At 41.0% G+C, this 18,249-nt stretch overlaps 2 protein-coding genes across 3 annotated transcripts in view; one reads left to right on the top strand and one right to left on the bottom strand.

The window, feature by feature from the left end:
• LOC139757270 (uncharacterized) overlaps positions 1-13,306 on the top strand; it is a 31,690-nt gene extending 18,384 nt beyond the window's left edge. For both annotated transcript variants that reach the window (XM_071677609.1, XM_071677610.1), the window contains 2 exons: positions 9,268-9,413; positions 10,304-13,306. In XM_071677609.1, coding sequence (XP_071533710.1) covers positions 9,268-9,413; positions 10,304-10,522 — 365 coding nt within the window. In that variant the 3' untranslated portion in view covers positions 10,523-13,306. The remainder of the gene's footprint in view (positions 1-9,267; positions 9,414-10,303) is intronic.
• Positions 13,307-15,383: 2,077 nt separating this feature from the next.
• LOC139757144 (uncharacterized) lies at positions 15,384-17,923 on the bottom strand. Its single transcript, XM_071677243.1, has 3 exons — positions 17,497-17,923; positions 16,258-16,432; positions 15,384-16,096 (listed from the first exon to the last, which is right to left on the bottom strand). Exons 1-3 carry the CDS (start codon positions 17,639-17,641, stop codon positions 15,649-15,651), a joined length of 768 nt encoding a protein of 255 aa, XP_071533344.1. The 5' UTR covers positions 17,642-17,923; the 3' UTR covers positions 15,384-15,648.
• Positions 17,924-18,249: the final 326 nt, after the last annotated feature.

Raw genomic sequence — 18,249 nt, 5'->3', positions numbered from 1 at the left:
GGTTGTTGGGATTGTGGTTGTAGTTATGGCTGTTGAAGTCTTCGTATGGTTGTTTAGGAGAGGCAGGCTGTGGTTGAGGATGTTGTATTTTAAGGCCTTAAAGAAGAATTCGTCTTAACTTGTAGCCGTAGTTGTGATTGTAGACGTTGGTTTCACCAAGACTGTCATTGTTGGATTGTTTAAAGTTGTAGCTCTGACTGTTGAAATTGCTACGTCATCTAGTTGTGATGGAGACGTTGTAGGAAGCTTATGGATCTGATGGCTTCTAATCATTACAACATTTGGGGTGCTTTTAAGGTCTATTTGTATGAGAGAGTTATAAAACCTTTCAGCGGATGAGGTTATTGGGACGTTTCTGATTGTAGGGTTTGAAGCGATGTTTATATGTCAGGTTTGAGTAATACAGAGAATATTACGGTAAACTTGAATATTATTTAGCATTCCATCATTAATGTCAACATGTTCACTATGATAGTAGTGTTACGTTTTTACTGAAACAACTGTGCTCGATAATGAGAGGAAGATTACGTGTATATGACAGCAGATTTATTTCTCTATGATAGTGAATGTACATATAATGAAAGCAATTGGGATCTTCTTTGATAGCAGGTGTTTTTTCTAGTGATGGCAGATGTGCTTCTGTGCAATCAGGAACAAATATGAATGAGTAAAGAATTGGTACACTGTCTTTCAGTCTATACAACTACGAGGGGAAAACTGTAAGTAAATATGTGAACATTTATTGATGTTTTTGTGGTTATCCAGAAAACATATCAAATGAAGTTTTGAACGTTTAAGCAGAATTAGCGAATGGTGAAAGATTATACATGGTTTTATTCAATTTCCGACCACAATCTAGTCTTAGTTACAATATTTTTTGCTTAAAAAATGAGAATCCATCCTTGCTCTGCTACTTACTGGAGCGCAGCCTTGAAGCCGCAGAAAACTCTAATGATTGAGTCCTTAGGGGTTATATAATAATGATATTCATTAGATAATTCCTACGCTTCTTTACGCATGAAAAAAATCACCCATTTTTTGCTGTTGCGAAAACAGTTAAGAGTGAAAAGAAAGGAAATATATCAGGAAATTTGTAGGACTATTCAAAATTGCCTCGTTCATCTTTCATGAAATACCTGCTCTCACATTCCTCGCCTAATAGCTACACAGACTGGAATATTACGAACGTCGCGTTGGGAAATACTCGTCCAAATTATTGGCATGTAAAATACCCATTCAAAAATATTTGCATGTACAATACTTGCTCAACATATTTGCATGGAAATTTGGCATAGTTGCTCGTCTTCTATGCATAAATTTACTAATATTTGGATTATGTTTTTTCGTGTGTTGCTTTACGAAACAATAAGTACAAAGACTTGTGACTCTATAATATTTCTCACGTTTATGAACCTCTTGTATTACCTGATTTATCACACCCTCCCCCTTGGGACTGGTCGATGAATGGGGACCTGGCTCAGGCTGGGGTGAGTGTTACCAGTATGTACAATACAACACACACCTAGGCGTGAGGATATGGTACATATATACAAGGTTAAGAGACGCGGGCAAAACGTGTATAAAACTCCCTCCACGTAACACACAAACAGTAATCATAAAAAGTAACGAAATATTCACATCCAAACTTAGAAACACCACAGACTGTAGGATCATACCAGAGTTCTTTCACCTGTGTTTCATCGCTGGAAACAATCAAAAGAACAACTGTAAAGTCCCACTCTAGACGTAACAATTCTGAGTGACCCAAATATCAAATATTCAATGTTTACGAGTACTTGAGATTTTGCTTAAAGGTGAAGCTTGAGGGAATCACTCATGGCACGAAGATCTAGAGTTACGAAGAATGGGTCGTGTGAGTTATATAAAAAATATTCTAGAATTATCAATAGTTTGGATGCTCGTGTTACTTTGACGATGCGCTACATAAGGGATCAGGGTTAGGTGGGCTATATTGGGTAGGGAAGGTCCTCGACAAAGCTGTATTCCTATCCATTCACTGGCGATGGTTCAGCCGAGAAGTGACTTCGCTTGTGGTGTTACTACTTGCATGTGGTCTCCAAACACAGACACGTAGATTGATAGAGTATTTATGAACATTAATTCCTCTTCATATCAATACGTTTCTTATCAGTTCCTCTATGTTGATGCCAGTGCATATGCGTATATCTACAATACAATAGTCTACACATCTATGCACGTTAGAGAAGAATGCAACTCTCTGGGTGAGCTTTGATGCTAGAGTTTCCTGTATGGAGATACCTAGACCGACTCGATCTAAAGATGCCTGAATAATAGGCTGAGGTTTGCTGATGATGACCTTTGGTCGCAGATATATTAGTGATTGCTGATGATGGCCTTTGGTGCTTGAAATTTTACAGTCTACTGGTGATGACCTCTGGTGCCTGAACATTAATGTTTGCTGATGATGACCTTTGTTGCCGTTCTTATCGTTCTTTATCATAGACTATGATTATTTCAGTCTTAGTTCCAAACTGTATTTTGATTTATGAAAACAAATCAGTTTGTCTTGAAATCAATAGCATGGAAATGTGTCAATATACATGTATCTTATGGACGTTGATCTGGAGTTTCTTTTTCTGTAAATCATATGGAATAGACATGACCTATAAGGCTATACATATAGAACATATTTCTTTTTCAGTTTAGGAAATGAGGCATTTTTTCCAGCCAAGTGTTGAAACTGAAAATGGAATGAGTATGATCCCACAGAGTGGTCCTGGAAACTCCAACCAACTCCTAACAACACGAGTCTTCAGGCTGCACGATGTTTACAGTCTACCAGCAATGACTATACGATCTTGTGTACCAATCGAAGTGTGCATCTATCTATGTCCTTATTCGAATAGACTGAACTATCGTTATCTGAGGAATAAAAGCAACGGAAGATTTTTCAGGCATTGATTTATGAACCTTAGATGCAACTGATCAGTTCAGGTTGAAGGTTCGAAACCGAATAAATCAACTTGACATCGGGTTAGATAACATAAATCTTCTGGATCCACCCTATTAACGACGGGAGATTCATTCTATCTCGAGCCACAATATATTTTCTCAGAGTTTCATGATCAAGAATGAATTAAAAGCGAAATGGTTGGAGGAATATTGTACAAGAGGGCGCCCGACAGCCTTCCTGTCGTGTCTGGCAATTCACATAGCTTGGCAGACCATGCACGCGAGTCTTTGGCCATTCCCGCTTGTTCTAAGCTCGTCCCCTGCTGCTAATGACATGCTTCATTAGTAATCAGATACTCGAGAATGTAATTAGAGACATCTCGGGTACGTTAAACGGGTAGACGATGGAAGCCGAAGCGTTTTGGAGTTTATTGAGGAAAAATGTGTACGCGGCAACTGTGATCAGCTAGCTTTATTGCCCTAACCTCTCCCTCCCTCTCTCCCCACTCTCACTCCTTCTCCCCCACCCTCTCCTCTCCCTCGCGCCTGTCATAAAAGCGGCGTCCGACGCCGTTCAAATTGACCAATAGCGGGAACACCTGAGCCACTTGTGACCAATCCACGCCCACCTGGCTACCGTTTAACCAATCGTCTCTTATTATGAACCCTTTTGACCAATCAGCGTCCTGGTAGCTCCCTCGTGGACCAATGGGAACATTGTGCTGAGTCTGTTACTGCCCTAGGCCGCAACATTCCTTCTTTTTTTCTCCTTTTTTTTCCGGTGAATCGAAGACACCGAGCGAGAAATGCTTTTTGCTGAATTGTTCAGCCTGGAATAAATTCCTCCATGACAATAGCTCGGCAACATAGGGACTGTAGAATACACTGAAATTAACTACCTTTTTTTTTAATTGTTGTTTCGAAGCAAGATGCAGAAGTCCCCGCCGCTCCTACGCTCGATCTAGGCTTGATAACGCCGTCTGTCCTGTTTTTATTATGGCTACCCTAACTAGCATTGATTAATTGTTAGTCTGCACGACAATGACCCCCTAACACGGTATTTCAACATGTTACATAATTGATTTTGTGGCGCAGCGTAGTACCTCACACTGAAACCGCAACAGCAGAATTGTAAAAAGAATGTATAGAACTTTGTATAAAATGAGGGAGCGATAGTCTTCACCATTACTCACTCATTTCATAAAAGCCCCAAGGAAATATACTTCACTGACTCTCTTCCTATACCCTGACTGCAGCCCGACCTATAATATATATATATATATATATATATATATATATATATATATGTCAGAGGAAAGACAGCTCCCATTCATTACAGGTCAAAGTCATTATAAGTCTTAGGCGTCATAGTCATTATATGCTAAGATGAATAACAGTTTCTGGCCACAGCATATTTGGTCAGCAGCAATTATAGGACAATCGTTAGAGACATGGATTATCAACGTAACCTAACTCTATGATGGTTTACCTTACCTTGCCTATAACTACTTACATTACTCATACTTAGATGGTTTACCTTACCTTGCGTACACCCCACGAGTGTTTCGAAGGTCCTGTACGTCCAAAGCTGGGTCTGGGATCTTGCTTACGTATACCTTACAATGTTGCTGGAGGTCTTCTGCTTCAACAGAAAGGTCAGGGACCAAGCTATTGTGTTCTGTTCCGCCAGGCTGATGGAGTCGGTCAGGAATGGGTGAGTTCCTGTGAGAAGAATCAGTTACTGTTTGCTGATGACACAGTGCTGATGGCAGATTCGAGCGAGAAACTGCAGAGGATTTCATAAGCTTAAACTTAGGTCAGGATAAATCCATATTTACTTTAAGGCAATTACCAAATCATGCAAGCGATATCATCACGTAATAGTGCAGTAAATACTGATTAATTCCTAATGTAGCTTAAAATAGAACCTTCCGTCGTTATCAAGTAAAATGTTTTATGGAAGGCAGAAGAAAATTGTTTTTATACAGATATTCAACTATTTTTGGTAAAATCGCATATTCACTTTACCTCTCTCTCTCTCTCTCTCTCTCTCTCTCTCTCTCTCTCTCTCTCTCTCTCTCTCTCTCTCTCCTTTCATTACTCTTATCATATTGCAGGGCCTAGCCCGTAAACGCAAACTAATGCGAAAAAGGGGAGATTAATTTGGGGGGTTCGAACCAATATACGCAGGATCTGGATATCGTTTGTGCCATCCCACTCCCCCCCTCATCCGGGGACCCACAGCAAGATATTTTGTTTATCATAGGATGATCTTGATTGACAGCACTCCAATGGCACAAAAAATATCAGTGAAAATACTCAACATTGCTAAAAATATACTCATGTGTGTGTATGTGTGTGTGTGTGTGTGTGTGTGTGTGTGTCTGTGAAGGACTCTTAATCACTGATAAGATATGTAGTCAGGTTTACAAAGGATATATATTAAGGACTTATCTAGGATTTATTTGGGGCTAAAAAAAGGACATCAAAATGACTTCAAGTTTCTGGACAGAACTGGGCAAAATTGATTCTTCCTTCTTGAAGTCAAAAGTTGGTGTGAATTATTTAATAGTTGACTCTGATTTTATTGGAGTATATTGTCATTCTTTTTCGCAATAGATAACAGTGCACATGGTGAAGTGGAGAATAGGTTTCGATTGGTTTAGTGGCTATCAACGCTGACCATGACTGACGCACGGACTCACTTAGATTCGAATCCTCTTCACAGGATTCGACCTACAGTCATCCCAAGTGATTATCCTTCCCTGGGGACTGATCGAAAAATGGGTTCCTGGACAAAGCTACTACTACTACTACTACTTATGATAATAATGATATAGATAATAATTGACAGTTTACTGAATTGACTACAGCCAGAGGCTGAAGATATGCAGAAAAAAATATGGCAAAACATAAACGTTTATATAGACAATATAACTTAGACACAAGGATGTTAGTCTACTGGTTATTGATATGTTCTCAGTGACAGGGATGGGGCAGCTGTTCCAGTAGTGGTCTGAAAAGCTCAGATAGACATGGTGGTGGTGTTGTGACGAACTGCGACGAGGGGTGGAGGGATCTCTGGAGGCAGGAGGTGACGGTGGTAACAATAGTGCAATAACTTCTTCCTGAACTGTAGGATAAAATCTAAACGATGGTTTGGGTGAGCTGGGAGGATGGCAGTGTTTAGCGCCTTTTGATAGGTGATGTTGAAGAGACCAAGGATGATGTTCCGTGTCTTGTATCCAGTAGCCTCTGTAGCATAGAGGATGTGGAGGAAGACCACGCGAGGGGAGGCAAAGGTGTGACTTAGAATAAAGCAAACTGTGTAGATGTTTTTCTGTTCAGGTGAAAATAAAACTCTCATACAACAAAAACGCACATGCGCACAAACGTGGACAAAAACAAGGTTACAAACACCTATACTTACAACAAACACACATGAGGACGGGTGATGAAAATGGATAGTGTACCACAACGGGTGGCTGTAGGCGAGCCAGGAGTAGGTAAACAATCTCTCCTTCCTATCTGGCAAAAGCAGACAGAACAAGTAAACGATCGCTCCTCCCTATCTACCAGGAATACAAGATAGACTAAGGCTCCTTTCTGTTCAGCAATAACCCTGGAAAGGATAAACAAAGGATCCTTCCCATCCAGCAGGCACATACGGAGAATGTAATCAAAGCGTCCATCCTATCCAGTAGGAGCGGCAGCAGTGCGGGTGGAAAGGACCGCCACACAGCTGATGGAAGTACCTCCAGGCAACCGACAATGCCTGGATTAACACCTCTTTATCTCCTTCTTATCGTCGCTATCAGCCAGTACCGCTAGGGAAATTATTTTGATAATTTCCCCCCCCCCCCCCTATGATTACGAGTGTAGAACTCATGAGCGGTTTATACAATAACATATTCTAACATCCGAAGTCTCGGGACACTGGCACGTCCATCTAACTTGTGGGGATTTCTCCCTGGGATTCATTTACCTGATCACCACATCACAGGCATACGAAGGAGTCAGTAAGAGGGGATCTACCTTATCATGGCGGCCTCGCTTTGACCCTACTGGTCATCATACCTGGTGTGGGAGTTCCAACTCCCCTTCCATCCTGCTCCCAGATTCTCTTCACTTCTCTCCTACCTCCTCCATATTCTGTATCTGTTTCCCTCCCATTATCCACACGCAGTTCCACCACTTGCTTCTCGTCCGTTACCACTTATTATATTCACTTCATTCCCTCCATCAACGATTTGATTCATCCTCTCTTCCTGTTTCTTTCTGAGTCTTTTCATTGCCTATCTTGACACACACACACACACACACACACACACACACACACACACACACACACACGCAGATCAGGCACTCATTTATCGACCAGTCCCGAGGGGAAGATTAAACCCCATATGGATCTGACCCCGGGAGGGCACATGCTAACTCACGGTCCGTAAAACTAACTGCTACACCGCGTAGTGTGTGTGTGTGTGTGTGTGTGTGTGTGTGTGTGTGTGTGAAGACATAGCACACCTGTTACAGCTTCTATGTAACGCAACCAGATAAAAGCAGATTTCTTAGTTCTCTGGAGATAAACTTCGACCTCTCGTATCAACCCATAAACTTCGAGGTCATGCGTTGCTCATTACATAATAGTTACGTTCGTCTGAGTCCGATTACGAAGATATTTAGGAATTTGTTATGAGTATCAGCGAAGGTTGGTTATAAATTATCATGAATTATAGACATAAAAAAATATACAATAGAAATATTTGTATCAAAGGTTTGCTGATGAAAATTTTCAGATCATGAAAGATTTCTTTTCGTTGTTGATTATATTTTGATAAGACTGGCTATATGTTTGAGACTGTAATTCTCAGTTTTTCTCGTTCCAAAAGAAAAAGGAGTAGAACATGATGATGAAAACGATAGAGAAGAAGAAAAAACATTTAGACATATATACATACTTATCTATCTATCTGTCTCAAATTCTGTTTCAGCCACTTTTTTATCTACGACATTTTCAGCCACACTTAACTACGACAGTCATAATCACTACCAGGACGAGAGATTATCCTCATTACGGGAGTGTTATCTTGCCCCTGTCATTACCAACGACACTTATCAGTAATTAATCCATCTTCATATGTCACAAGGTAGGAGGAGGATTGACTCCCACTGCTTTGGGAAGTTGGGCAAAGTTAGGCAGTGTTATCACAGACCAAACCACCAAGATAACAGCTGGGTTTTTCAATGAGAAGCATTACACACACACACACACACACACACACACACACACACACACACACACACACACACACTCTCTCTCTCTCTCTCTCTCTCTCTCTCTCTACTATCACTTCATTTGTCTACAAGTATGTATCTTTAACACTTTCATACACATTATATATATATTTTTTTGACAATCCTGGATGCACTGGGTGTAATGATATCTGACAGATGTATGGTGGTTGAGTTAGATTCTGGTATATACTGGTAGACCCAGATACTGGTAGAATCAAATACTGGTAGATCAAGATAATGGCAGAACCAAACACTAGTAGAGTCACAGAATGGGAGAATCAGATAATGATAAAACTATTAGTAGAACCAGATAAACGGTAAAGCCAGATACTGGCAGAAACAGATAATGGTAGAACCAGGTTATGATAATACCAGATAATGGTAGAGCCAGACTAGTTTGACCCTCCAACTGGTAAACCAACTTAGCAAACTCACACAAGAGCACACCTAAAATGAATTAATCTCAAATACTTGCAGATATAGAAAGCCCAGAGTCTTGTAACAGTAGATATTGTCATATCTTTATAACAGTAGACCAACATGACGTTATATCTCTATCCTGTTGAGGTATGTGATGACAGAGCAAGAAAATGCTATAACTAAGCAAATATGAGACTCTTATCTCATGACCTCAATAACGGGAGATCAATTTAGCACACCCATGGCTGACAACACACATGAGAACAGGAAGTCAGTCACAGGATCTTGCGTAACAATTAGCATGTTTAATCTAAAGGGTATCTAATCCCCTAGATCCTAGAGGATTGGTGGATTACGATGCAATGTGAGGATTAGGTAAATAAAGAATGTTACGAGGAAGCGTAAATGTTCGAGGCTTTCTTTATTTGGTCGTATTGATCTTCCCTCCTATGCAATATCAACTCGCCCTCTTCTAGTATTGTAAGTGTTGAATCCCTTCTCTTCTTCCCTCTTCTACGCAATATAAGCCAAACCCCTCCTTGTATTCGAGAGGTTGAATCCTGTCTAATTTTTCCCCCACTCTGTTCAATACTAACCCTTCTGTCTGTGTTGCAGGCAAGACCAGGACCAAAGACAAATATCGAGTGGTCTACAGTGACCATCAGCGACTTGAGTTGGAGAAGGAGTTCCATTACTCAAGATACATCACCATCAGGAGGAAGTCAGAGCTGGCACTGGCTCTTGGCCTCTCTGAGAGACAGGTACGTCAGAACTCAATTACTAGTTGTAATTACTGGATTATCATAGATCTACTTGCTGGGTGATAAAACCTTTAACTGCAAGACGATCAAACATCTTTCAGAGTCTCATCCCTCTTTTTTTTTTATCATTATCACAGTCTTTTTCATCAGATAATCAAAGTCCTTATCATGGAATCATCAAGATCTTCCCAACCAAATTATCATTCTCCATGAATGATACATTATTCATGAAAGTGATACATTTAGTATCACTTGAATTTACGCTCATGTTCAAAGCAACGTTTGTGTTGTAGATCGTTTACAATTAGTCTTGTGATGTTACTTTGACCTATCAGTAAGTTTGCGGATTCAAGATACCTCATGGCACCTATGATGACTTAGAATTAATCATCCTAAAACTGGTGTCATTTTTCTTCACAATGATATCAGTCTACTTGATACAGGTGTCAGTCTTCTCACTATTATCTTTAAAGTTCAGATTCACCAACATTCAACACATCTAACGTTTCACATTTAACACCGCATCTGTCCAATAGTTAGTAACACATTTTTGGTTTTCAGAATTAACCTAATTTTCTCGTAGCTGGACTAGTTGGTATCTATAACTATCCTATAATCAGCGTTTCTGTTATTTTGAATTCTGTTAATGTCAACACGTAATGTTCCTTTAGTTAAATCCGTTACATCCTTATTGTCAAATCCTCCTCCGCCATAGCTAATACACTAATCGTCCGGTTATTAACTTACTAATTGTTCTTCCGTGATTAATATCCGAGCATTCCTCACATAGTCAGCTTACCAGATCTCCCACAACTCACTCCCTAACTCGCATTGTTCTTTAACATCCCAGTTTTATTTTTCTGAAGTTAACATCTTCGTCTTTCTTTTAGGTGAAGATCTGGTTCCAGAATCGACGAGCTAAAGAAAGGAAACAAATGAAGAAACGAGACGAACTCCTACAGAAGGAGAAGTTGGAGAGCGTACAGTACCATCCTCCCGCAGTCGTCACCCAGGTGCCTCCCATGCACCCCCACGTCTCTTCCTCCCACCATATGACCGCCTCCAAACCCCTCATGATGGATGTCAAACCAGTTCTGGGGTTGGACTGACCCGAGCCTGCCTTTTATTGGAGCCAGTGACCTGCAGCTGACCTGTGATCTGCAGCTGACCTGTGATCTGAAGCTGACCTGTGACCTGAAGCTGATCTGTGAACTGCAACTGACCTGTGACCTGCAAGAACCCCCGGACAAAGTCTTCAGGTTAAAGATCCCAGTAGATGGGGTTATTGTGAGACTTGTTGCTGTGGGTCGACTTGTTACCTGATTCATCAGGCATTCCCGAGTGCTGGACCTGTAGAGGACCTGAAGCGTCCGAGTGTATGCTAGACCTGCAGTGAGCCCGAAACCTGTTTGTGCGTCCTAGACCTGTTGAAGACCTGGAAAATCCTTAGAGTTTTTGTATCTGTTGTGGATCTGTGAGTGCTTGATGAGTTTAAGCTTACCAGGTATCTTAAAGTACGTGTTGGATAAGCTATGGACTTTATATCTATAAATACGTGATGGATCCGAAGACTTAGAGTTCGCGATGGCCTTAGAATGGGCTTGATCCATGTGAATATGCGTGATAGAGCTGTCATAGACCTGAGAATATCAAGTAAGTTTCACATGAAGTGGGGACCTGATATTTCTAAGTGCGTTCTGGCCTTGTCGAGTGCGTCACACATTCAAGCGTATGATGGTACCCGGTACCAATTAATGAAGAGGCTGACAGCTTCAAGCACCTGCGAAATAGATCTGTATTACGTGCATTTGAAAGAAGCATTTCGTGATGGCTCGAATGATAGCAAAACCTGGTGGTGTCAAACGTACTTTTGAAATGTGAAAGAACTAACAAAAAAGCCAACCTGTACAGCTTGAACATATGGTGTTGCTTGAAGGACATAGTTGTTGAATGAACTCTGAAATAACAGATGGTTGTTGACTGGTGTGCAGTGAATCTGTGGATGACGTCTGTCGAAGGTTTTGTGTGGTGTCGCAGGACAAGAAGGTCGAGAGACCACAGATGTCTCTAAATAAGCAGCTCCAGGATGTTGATGTTGCCTCGTGAGTACACGTGGAATCAAATCCTCTTCTCAGGAGAGACGAAGATGTACAGAGATTCTCTCATCACTTATCAGTAGCGCGACAGCAGGTCATTGAGTGGTCCTGTCTCTCGTAGCCCACAGGACAAGGCTCCAGTTATAAGGCAGACTGGTATGACGATCTGTAAAAAAGCGTTCATTACTGTGTATCTAAGATGTTAAACAAACAATCTTACGTATTTATATATACATACGATGATAGAGAAGCGACGCCTCTACACACAAGCGTTTTCTTTTCCACATAAAGAAACCAAATGCACTTACCTAATTTGTTTTACTTAGGTATAGCAAGATATGTTGTTGTAATTTTAATATATTTGTTATAAGAACAACTTGAAACCCAGTGCAAGTTTAGAAAACGTTAAAAAAGCTGTTGAGAACCCCTACAGTTCATGTACAACTGAGGAGTTCTATGTAGAACCTCTCCAGTTCACGTACAGTCCTAGGGTTCTGTGTTTAAGCTGTTGTATTTTGCCCTCTTGAACCTGGGAAAGGGTTGTGCCTCTCATAAGAAAACACCTCGAGCCCTGATCGTCTGGTGTTGTATTAATGGTCGATAAATTCAGAACCGAGTCCAGATACTCTGCTGAATTATCTATATACAGAGAACACATAGAAGATTCTAATCTCTAGATAGAAGAAGAGGATTTATGTAAAGTCTTCTCTACCATCAACTGCAGCAGCAGCAGCAACAGAATCCTCATCCAAAGGATTAAGTTGTTAATGTGCGCAGCCAGGAAGTACTGTATTGACCTGTAAATACTGTACAGAGGGCGTGACCTTGCCTAGTTTGACTCAGGTGACATAGATTGGGTCACCCAGACTCCCAGTGACAGATGGAGGTCATCTCCAAACGTGACCTCACTGTAAGGACTAAGTAATCATTATGTGAGGTCAAAGGTTAAATCTCTCATCAGATTGATCTTAGAATGATATAATGAGTGTCATCGTTTCCATGTTTTTTATAATTTATATTTACCACATTCCTCTCTCTCTCTCTCTCTCTCTCTCTCTCTCTCTCTCTCTCTCTCTCTCTCTCTCTCTCGTCTGCGTGTTTAGTCATTGTCCAACAAGCAACTGTGTTCCAAGCACTTTACGTACAACCCCTTAGACCTCGTAAGCCCACCACAACCATTTGTACATTAGCCTAATTCTTGGTATGGAATCTCGGGATATTTACATCGAAGATGTAAGTGGACCAAAAGTCTTTAATAAGAAGATTTTTTTTAATTTTAATCTAATCTTTTAGAAAGCATTGCTTACTACTTGGCAGGTTATAACCTAATAAGTACAACGACATGACTTATGAACACGACGGTACGACCCTTGAGCACGACGGTACGATCTTTGGGTATGATGATACACGACCATTGACTTGCCAAATGAAGATCAGGACTATGGCCGGGACATTATCGCCAGGGGTCGTACCACTGTGCTCAAGGGTTGCAACGTCATACTCACGGGTTGCAAAGTCGCACCAACGTCCCTAATTTTCTTCCCGTTGTGTTCAAGCACTTAACATTATGTTGACACGTTCCATAAGCCCCGAACCTTTCCAACACGTGTTTTACAACCACTAACTATCTCTTAAAAACTTCAAGACATTACTGGAACACTTAATGCTTAGAGGGCAATGACAGAAAGCAACTAGACGGAGACTGGAAATTCAAGGTTGTAATTTTGTACGCTAAGAATCTGTACGCACGCCGATCTGCTTTTTGTGTACATGTACATCTGTTATAGTAAACATTGTAAAAAATAATGGCTATGATTTACTCCTTATTTTTGTGGCTTTTATAATCTGGCATTCATTACGATAACTTGATAGCTTCTATTTTCAAATTAATGATAACTAAACTATCTCGGTATTATCATATATGAAATGCTTGCGTTATGAACTGTGAAACTGATCGTAGCTGAAGGTTGACATTATGAAGATATATACAAACTTCAAAGCTCAGGTTGATGATGGTTTTGTTGACTGTGTGTGCTGCATTATCAAACAAAGAAGTAAAGTACAAAATGAAATACTCAAGCAGAACATAGAAGATAAAGCTACAATTATTCCACAGTAATAAGGTTCAAAATAGGCGTTTCACATAAGCAAAGTTTGTACTTCTATTACACAAAACTTGAAGATTACTTACAGTTCTAAAACGCTTCATAATATATGAACTATATAGCAACATCTTTGAAACAGTACACTTATTTCACTTTAGGTATACTAAAGAGGATAGAAAATTTTCCATAATGCAAACATGAACATAATATGCAAATGTGGCTCTGATATGTAAAGATAACAAAGTACACAATATTAATGATAACATCCCACACCTTGTACATAGAATACATGTAATATATTGGACAGATTACTTCACATGAGGTTATCCAGGACACCAGGACTCGAGAGTAACCTCCTCTAGCAATAGTAAGAGTGATCGTGACTGCAGAGGTCCTGTTTTCGGGTCACTCTTTGTTGACTCTAACATCCAGGTTATCAAGAACTAAGGGTCGTCAGCAGTATATCAGTATCTAGGGTCGAAACTGGTAGTCTAGCACTCCTACTCCATGGCATATGAGCCACCATTTATTTGTTATGAAATATTCAAGGGTTCGACGGTTTAAATGACGATCTATTTGGGTCAAAGTTCATTTTTCATAACACAAACGATTTCTAGTCAAGGACTCCTTGTTAAATGTTTCTGTGCCGCACACCACAGGTCATGATACAATGCTATACTTTGGGTTTAAAGAAATCTTAGTTTCAGACTTTAGCTAAGTCATTAAGCAATGGAATATGCTTAAAAATCAGTGTTATGTCTAAAGTGGTCCACAGACTTCCTATAACGGATTCCCTATACCACACTCGAACCTTACCTATTTTTACAACTGTCTCTCCTTAAATATTCGTTTTCTCTTAAGGAAAAATGAGGTTCATTCTCTAATTGAATGGGTAACTATAGAAAGTATGGGGTTAGTTCTATATTCTCATATTTTTCATACATTTATCCATAAATTGGAATTGATATCGCTTATCATGCGCTGATTTTCTAATCATCATAATGAATGTAAGTCGTGATGAAGACTTTGGAGGAGATAAACTAAATCTGAACAGAGAAGACGATAAAGGACGTCGATGGAAATTTCAATAATGATTTGAATTACCTATCACTCTCAAATTCCTACGGGCATACTTATTCTAAACACAAATTTAATCGCCCTGATATCAATAGAAAGCTTTACAATGAGAATTTAGGGCCTATGTCTTAAAAAAGTAACAGAGTAAAGTTGTTTCTAGTACACAGAAAAAAATCTATCAACCTTTCATTCTATATGAAGTTCGTGATAACAGACGTCAAAAAATCCAAGAACACTGTATGAATATCTTGATTTCATGTTTCATTTCTACAGTGATGTATATGCTCAGAGTTCAGCTTTATATCAAACTACAAGACGATGATAGCGACAGATCTTTTATAACTGGGATCAAGGAATTATCCAAGTGTACATTTACTTAATAACAATCAATTAACTTTGTACTCAAGTGTTAAGGTCACATAACTTGAGCGAATGATGCTAGACCCTCTTGTAATTATTCTTTAGTTTCAAGAATATGAGAAGCATTTACATATCTATACATGGACGAGCTATGTCAAGATGAAATTTCCTCAGATGAAGTACATTGTTTTTCTCACGAATTAGTTTTGATAAAGAAGGCTATCATTTGTAAAGAAAATTTCAGATTACCATTAAAGAAAAAGCTTGTTTTGAAAAAGCGTGTTTGCGGCCTTTCTGAAGCTGCAAAAACTAAATTTCATTTTCATTCCTGTTCAAAGTTGTCATGATATTTGATATCTTCTAGTGTTTTGTAACTGATGATAATAATACTATGAGTCTTTATAACCAATCTATTAATGCATTCATGTAATCCTTAAAAAGAAATCTAAACAGATGAAGTCAAGAATGAATATGAACTACCAATTTACACGACGGATGGACACACAATGAAATACAATACAAATGAAGGTTGTACAAATATATACACATCATTCATACACATTTTCTCACCATCTGAGTTCATCCTAACTGTAGGTTTCAAAATTCGACTCTTACCTGCGGGAACTCCAGATTATGCAGTACTCTCTGGATCTGTAACTTTGCCAAGCTTCTCTTCTCAGGGTCTAGGCGCTTTAACACCGGAACTAAACTGAGGCAGAATAACCTCTCCCCGTTTTCCTCGTCCTCGTTTCGAAGGGCAACCTGGTAGCTTTTGGGTAACTTTTGCTGTTGTTGTTGTTGTTGTTGTTGCTGTTGCTGCTGTTGCTGTTCGAAGTCTGTATGGTTAATCTTGAAGAGGTCGGATTCAAACAGCTGGGTTTTCATCTTCTTGGGGTTGGGTGGGGTTGGACATCGAGGTGGGGTAGGGTTGCGGATGCTGTTGGTGAGGTTGTGCTTTATATCGGCCTCTTCCTCGTCAGAAGGTTCAGCCTCTTCCTCGTCCTCCGTCGCTCCGGCATCCGAGTAGGTGTCCCTTCGGCCAGCTCTGTACGAGAGAAGAGTCAGGTGTGAAAGCGTCCTCCAGTGAGGGCTGAAGTAAGACAGCTTTCCAGTGATTTTCATCTTGTGTCAAACGTTTCAACAGTTTATTAAGAGGCTCTACCATTGGGACACGAGGGGACAAGAGTCATGATTTCAGACACTCACCTGTAGGGTCGGTGTTTGACATGAGAAGTGAGGAACATGAGCTGAGACATGAGAGGCCAACTGCCCTGGTAAACCTGCAGAGCTCCTGTCCCAGCTCTCTTTGGGTTGACATTCTTCCTCATCTCCCGGACGAACTTGTCTCGCAAGACCCGCCATCTTGCCTGGCACTCCCGGGCTGCAATAACAAAAAAGAAATATATCTTATAATCACAGCGCCTGCGTCAGTAAGCAGAGTCTTGAACTGTGGCCAAATTGGTTGTTATCCTAACTGGTTGAGGGACAAATTGACATCAACTATTCAAATCAATGAAGCTAACATTAACCACTTTGGAACAGTATCATGTTAACTTCTTGGGCCAGCTTTAACACCAGCACCAATGGTCAACATCAGCTCCAGCGGTCAGCAGTGTCACCAGTATTAGCAGTCAATACCAGCGTCAGCTCAGGAAGTCATTACCAGCATCAACCGTCTGCACCAGCGTCAGTGGCTCTCCCCAGCACTAGCGGTCATCACTAGAGCCATCGGTCAGTACCAGCACCGGCTCTATCGGTCAGGGCCGGCGTCTGCTGTCAACCGTAGCACCATACTAGTGGTCAGCACCAGTACCAGCACTTGCGGTCGTCACCCTCATCAGCTGCAGCGGTCAGCACAATCAGAAGTATGAATGTCCAGCATTAATACCAGCACCAGCGGCCAGGACCAGCTCCAGCGGCCAACGCTAGCATTACCGGTCAACACCAGCGCCAGCATCAGAGGCCAGTGAGAGAGGACGGTATCAGAGTCAGTACTAGCGAGCAGCAGCTGCCAGCACCATTAGCACCAGCGGTCAGCACTAGCTGCTGGAGCACTCTTAGCCAGCGGCAGTAGCGGTCAATACCAGCAAAAACGGTCAGCACCAGTAACTGTGGCGGCAGCAGCACCAGCAGCTAGGAGGATCACCAACGTCAAGTCCTAGCGGCAGCAGCAGCGGCCAGCAGTGGCGGCAGCAGCAGCAGCAGCAGCCTGGCCTCTCGGACCATGGCGTGCGAGGCTGCGTTTATTGACGTCGGTATTAAACCCATAGCCATCGAACACAAGTTTATGTTGCTCGTCACCTTACCGTACTATGTACTAACTTCCCTTAATATTTATTAATCTAGATAACTAAAGAAAGATACATCAGCCCACACTAACGTCACTCTAACCACGGAGGAGGGAGTCGAAACCCTGTAGCACAGGAAATATAGTGAGGAACTCACCGTGCATCCCGACACTGTCCGCCACAGATTGCCACATACTCTCTTTCTTCCTCAGGTCTCGGTAGTCGTAGCTGCTCTGGTCGTACAGCCCCGGGTACTGCTGCACTTCTATGATCAATTTTTCGTCTTGATCCAGCTGACTCATGATGAATCAACACACGTCAGTGTGAACGTATTAGTTAAAAAAAAGGAAGAAGTCGGCGACTCATCTGGTTCGCGTAGGACCGCTCGTCTCACTGCGTCTGCTCTGCGAGGGTTTGCCGGCGCCGTATGACAACTGCGGCTTTCCCGGCGTCGGTCGACGAAGACGCCGTTGACGTACGAGCAAAACAGATACTCGCAATAGAATTACGAAGTGAAAATATAGAATGAAGAAGAATAACATATCATTATGAAGGTTACGTTCTTCTATATATGTTAGCGTCAAGGAGGGAAATGTATATATGCTTGGATGGTAATCAATGATCAGCATCTGGCTGGCGAAGTTACTCTTTTTCCACCCGAGCTCTCTCTCTCTCTCTCTCTCTCTCTCTCTCTCTCTCTCTCTCTCTCTCTCTCTCTCTCTCTCTCTCTCTGTTTTTTCTTTTACTCCCTCTCTTTCTCTTACTTTGGGAGAAAGGATAGGAGTAAGGGGCAAAGACCATTGCTCAATCAAGCTCTTTTAGTGAAAAAATGTAATTGAGTTGTTTGCTATCTGGCACATTTGATCATAATGTAAATATGTCCTTTATTAGGAAGTATCCCCAGAATAAC

Source organism: Panulirus ornatus, chromosome 25 (genome assembly GCF_036320965.1).
Source record: "Panulirus ornatus isolate Po-2019 chromosome 25, ASM3632096v1, whole genome shotgun sequence".
Lineage (NCBI taxonomy): Eukaryota > Metazoa > Arthropoda > Malacostraca > Decapoda > Palinuridae > Panulirus > Panulirus ornatus.
The sequence above is the reverse complement of the archived record's forward strand: the minus strand, read 5'-3'. Positions and strand labels throughout refer to the sequence as shown.

What these genes read in the sequence shown, in the direction of transcription:
- LOC139757144 (XM_071677243.1), bottom strand. Translation starts at nt 17,641, where the DNA reads ATGAGTCAGCTGGATCAAGACGAAAAATTGATCATAGAAGTGCAGCAG. An exon ending in GGACAGTGTCGGGATGCACG is followed by an intron (nt 16,433 to 17,496) that starts GTGAGTTCCTCA and finishes TTGTTATTGCAG; the next exon opens with CCCGGGAGTGCCAGGCAAGA. An exon ending in GTCAAACACCGACCCTACAG is followed by an intron (nt 16,097 to 16,257) that starts GTGAGTGTCTGA and finishes TCTCTCGTACAG; the next exon opens with AGCTGGCCGAAGGGACACCT.